This window comes from Apium graveolens, chromosome 2 (genome assembly GCF_009905375.1).
Source record: "Apium graveolens cultivar Ventura chromosome 2, ASM990537v1, whole genome shotgun sequence".
Lineage (NCBI taxonomy): Eukaryota > Viridiplantae > Streptophyta > Magnoliopsida > Apiales > Apiaceae > Apium > Apium graveolens.
The window spans coordinates 304368495-304370578 of record NC_133648.1 but is presented as its reverse complement, the minus strand read 5'-3'; the positions used below and the strand labels follow the sequence as shown (position 1 = coordinate 304370578).

General features: G+C 32.6%; 1 protein-coding gene across 1 annotated transcript; it reads right to left on the bottom strand.

Moving 5' to 3' along the window:
- Positions 1-1258: 1258 nt before the first annotated feature.
- LOC141702645 (secreted RxLR effector protein 161-like) lies at positions 1259-1861 on the bottom strand. Its single transcript, XM_074506295.1, has one exon. It carries the CDS (start codon positions 1859-1861, stop codon positions 1259-1261), a length of 603 nt encoding a protein of 200 aa, XP_074362396.1.
- Between the last annotated feature and the right edge of the window lie 223 nt (positions 1862-2084).

Sequence of the window (2084 nt, the reverse complement as noted above, 5' to 3'; positions counted from 1 at the left end):
CTTCCTCAATAAAATTTACAAGTCTTCCTCGATAAGCTTTACAAATCTTCCTGATTAAGTTTCTTTCTTAAGAAGCTGTGCAAGTCTTCCTCAGCAAGATTTGAGAGATTTCCTCGATACGTTTTGACAATCACTTTATATTTTTTCAGGTATTTTAACACTCCTCCTTGATTGTCAAATGCGAGTTATTGCAAAAATTGACTTCCTAGTTAAAACCTTGCAAGGAAAAACCCAGTGGGATAAAAACCTTGACAAAGGAAAAAGAGTACAGCCTCCCCCTGAATAAAATGTCTCATATTTTGACATTTTGATGTAGCAAACTTTTTAACCTCCGCGTACCCATATTATTTCTCAGCTTCTCAAATGTTGATGTAGGTAGTAATTTTGTAAGTATATTCGCCAGATTATCGCATAAGCGAACTTGTTGTACATCAATATCACCATTTTCTTAAAATTCATATAAAATTCATGAGTGTAGAAGAATTTTGGCAATATGTGATTTGTTCGATCCCCTTTAATATATCTTTCCTTAAGTTCAGGGCCGTCTCCAGGATTTCGGAGGCCCTAATATTTTGGAACCAAAATCTAAAATTTGATGAACTAAAATCACATGAAAAATTTGCTAAACAAAGTATAAAAATAGTTCAAGTTAAATCTAAGAAGTAATTATTCTTCTTGCTTTTGAATGTGCAAAATCATGCTTATAAAGATTAATAGGGTTCACATACCTATTCATAGATCCTTGTAAAGATTGTGTGAGTTTGTCTTGCCTCTCTTTTTTCTTTCTCTTAAAACATCCTGAATTATACTTCCTTTTACCCGTCATTATGCTAACACCTGTAATATACTACAAAAAATCAAAAATATGTAGTATTTAATATAGTAAATTAGTTTTGAATTTAAAATACCAAAGTATAAAAGAATTGAAGAGATCACTATATATTACCTTTGCTGCTCTTGTTGGTTTTGAGCGTATTAGGTTTTCTATCTTTTTAGTTATTTTAAAGACTTAAAGTGATTTAAAATATTGTAAAACATTATACTAATTTATTGGGCTATTATATCTCTTTATTATATTGAATGGACCTAAAGTTAAAGTACTGTCCAGATTTCTAAACTAGTGTATATGGGAGAAGAATAAATATTATTTTAATAATTTTATTGAATATAATTAATAATTAATAATTATAAATATTAATACTACATGTATGTATATATATTGGAGGCCCCTATATTATTGGAGGCCCTAGACAAATAACTAGGGAAACTCCCCGTAAAGCCGGCTTTGCTTAAGTTGTTTGATGCAGGCCGAGTTATCCTCGAATAAAACTGCAGGACTGTCTGCAATACTTGATAATCCATATGATTCTCGAATATGTTGAATGATCGACCTTAGCCAAATACATTCTCTGCTTGCTTCATGAATTGCTAGTAACTCTGCGTGGTTTGATGAAGTTGCAGCCATAGTTTGTTTTATAGACTTCCAAGAGATAGCAGTATCACAATATCTAAATAGGTAACCTGTTTGTGATCGCCCAAAGTGAGGATCTGACATGTATCCAGCATCTGCATATCCAACTAGATGTGATCTTGAATTGTTTAAGAAGAATAGTCCAAGATCGATTGTCCCTCGTAGGTATCTGAATATATGTTTAATTCTATCCCAATGCCTTTTACTAGGGTCAGAACTAAATCTTGCCAACAGGTTCATTGCAAATGCAATATCAGGTCGTGTGTTGTTTGTAAGATAAATGAGAGCGCCAATTGCACTGAGATATGGAACTTCAGGTCTAAGAGCCTCTTCATCTTGTTTTCTAGGACGAAAAGGATCATTTTCAACCTCGAGTAATCGAACAACCATTGGTGTGGTTAGTGGATGAACAAATATTCCTGAAGATAAGTGCTCCACCTGTTTACCTAAACAAAATCTTGTCCTTCCAAGATCTTTCATTTCAAACTCATTTTTCAAATAGTTAGCAGCATTAGTAATATCTTCAGTAGTACCGATAATATTCAAATTATCCACATATACAACAATAATAACAAAACCAGTTAATGATCGTTTGATGAAAATGCAAGTACAC

What these genes read in the sequence shown, in the direction of transcription:
- LOC141702645 (XM_074506295.1), bottom strand. Translation starts at nt 1,861, where the DNA reads ATGGTTGTTCGATTACTCGAGGTTGAAAATGATCCTTTTCGTCCTAGA.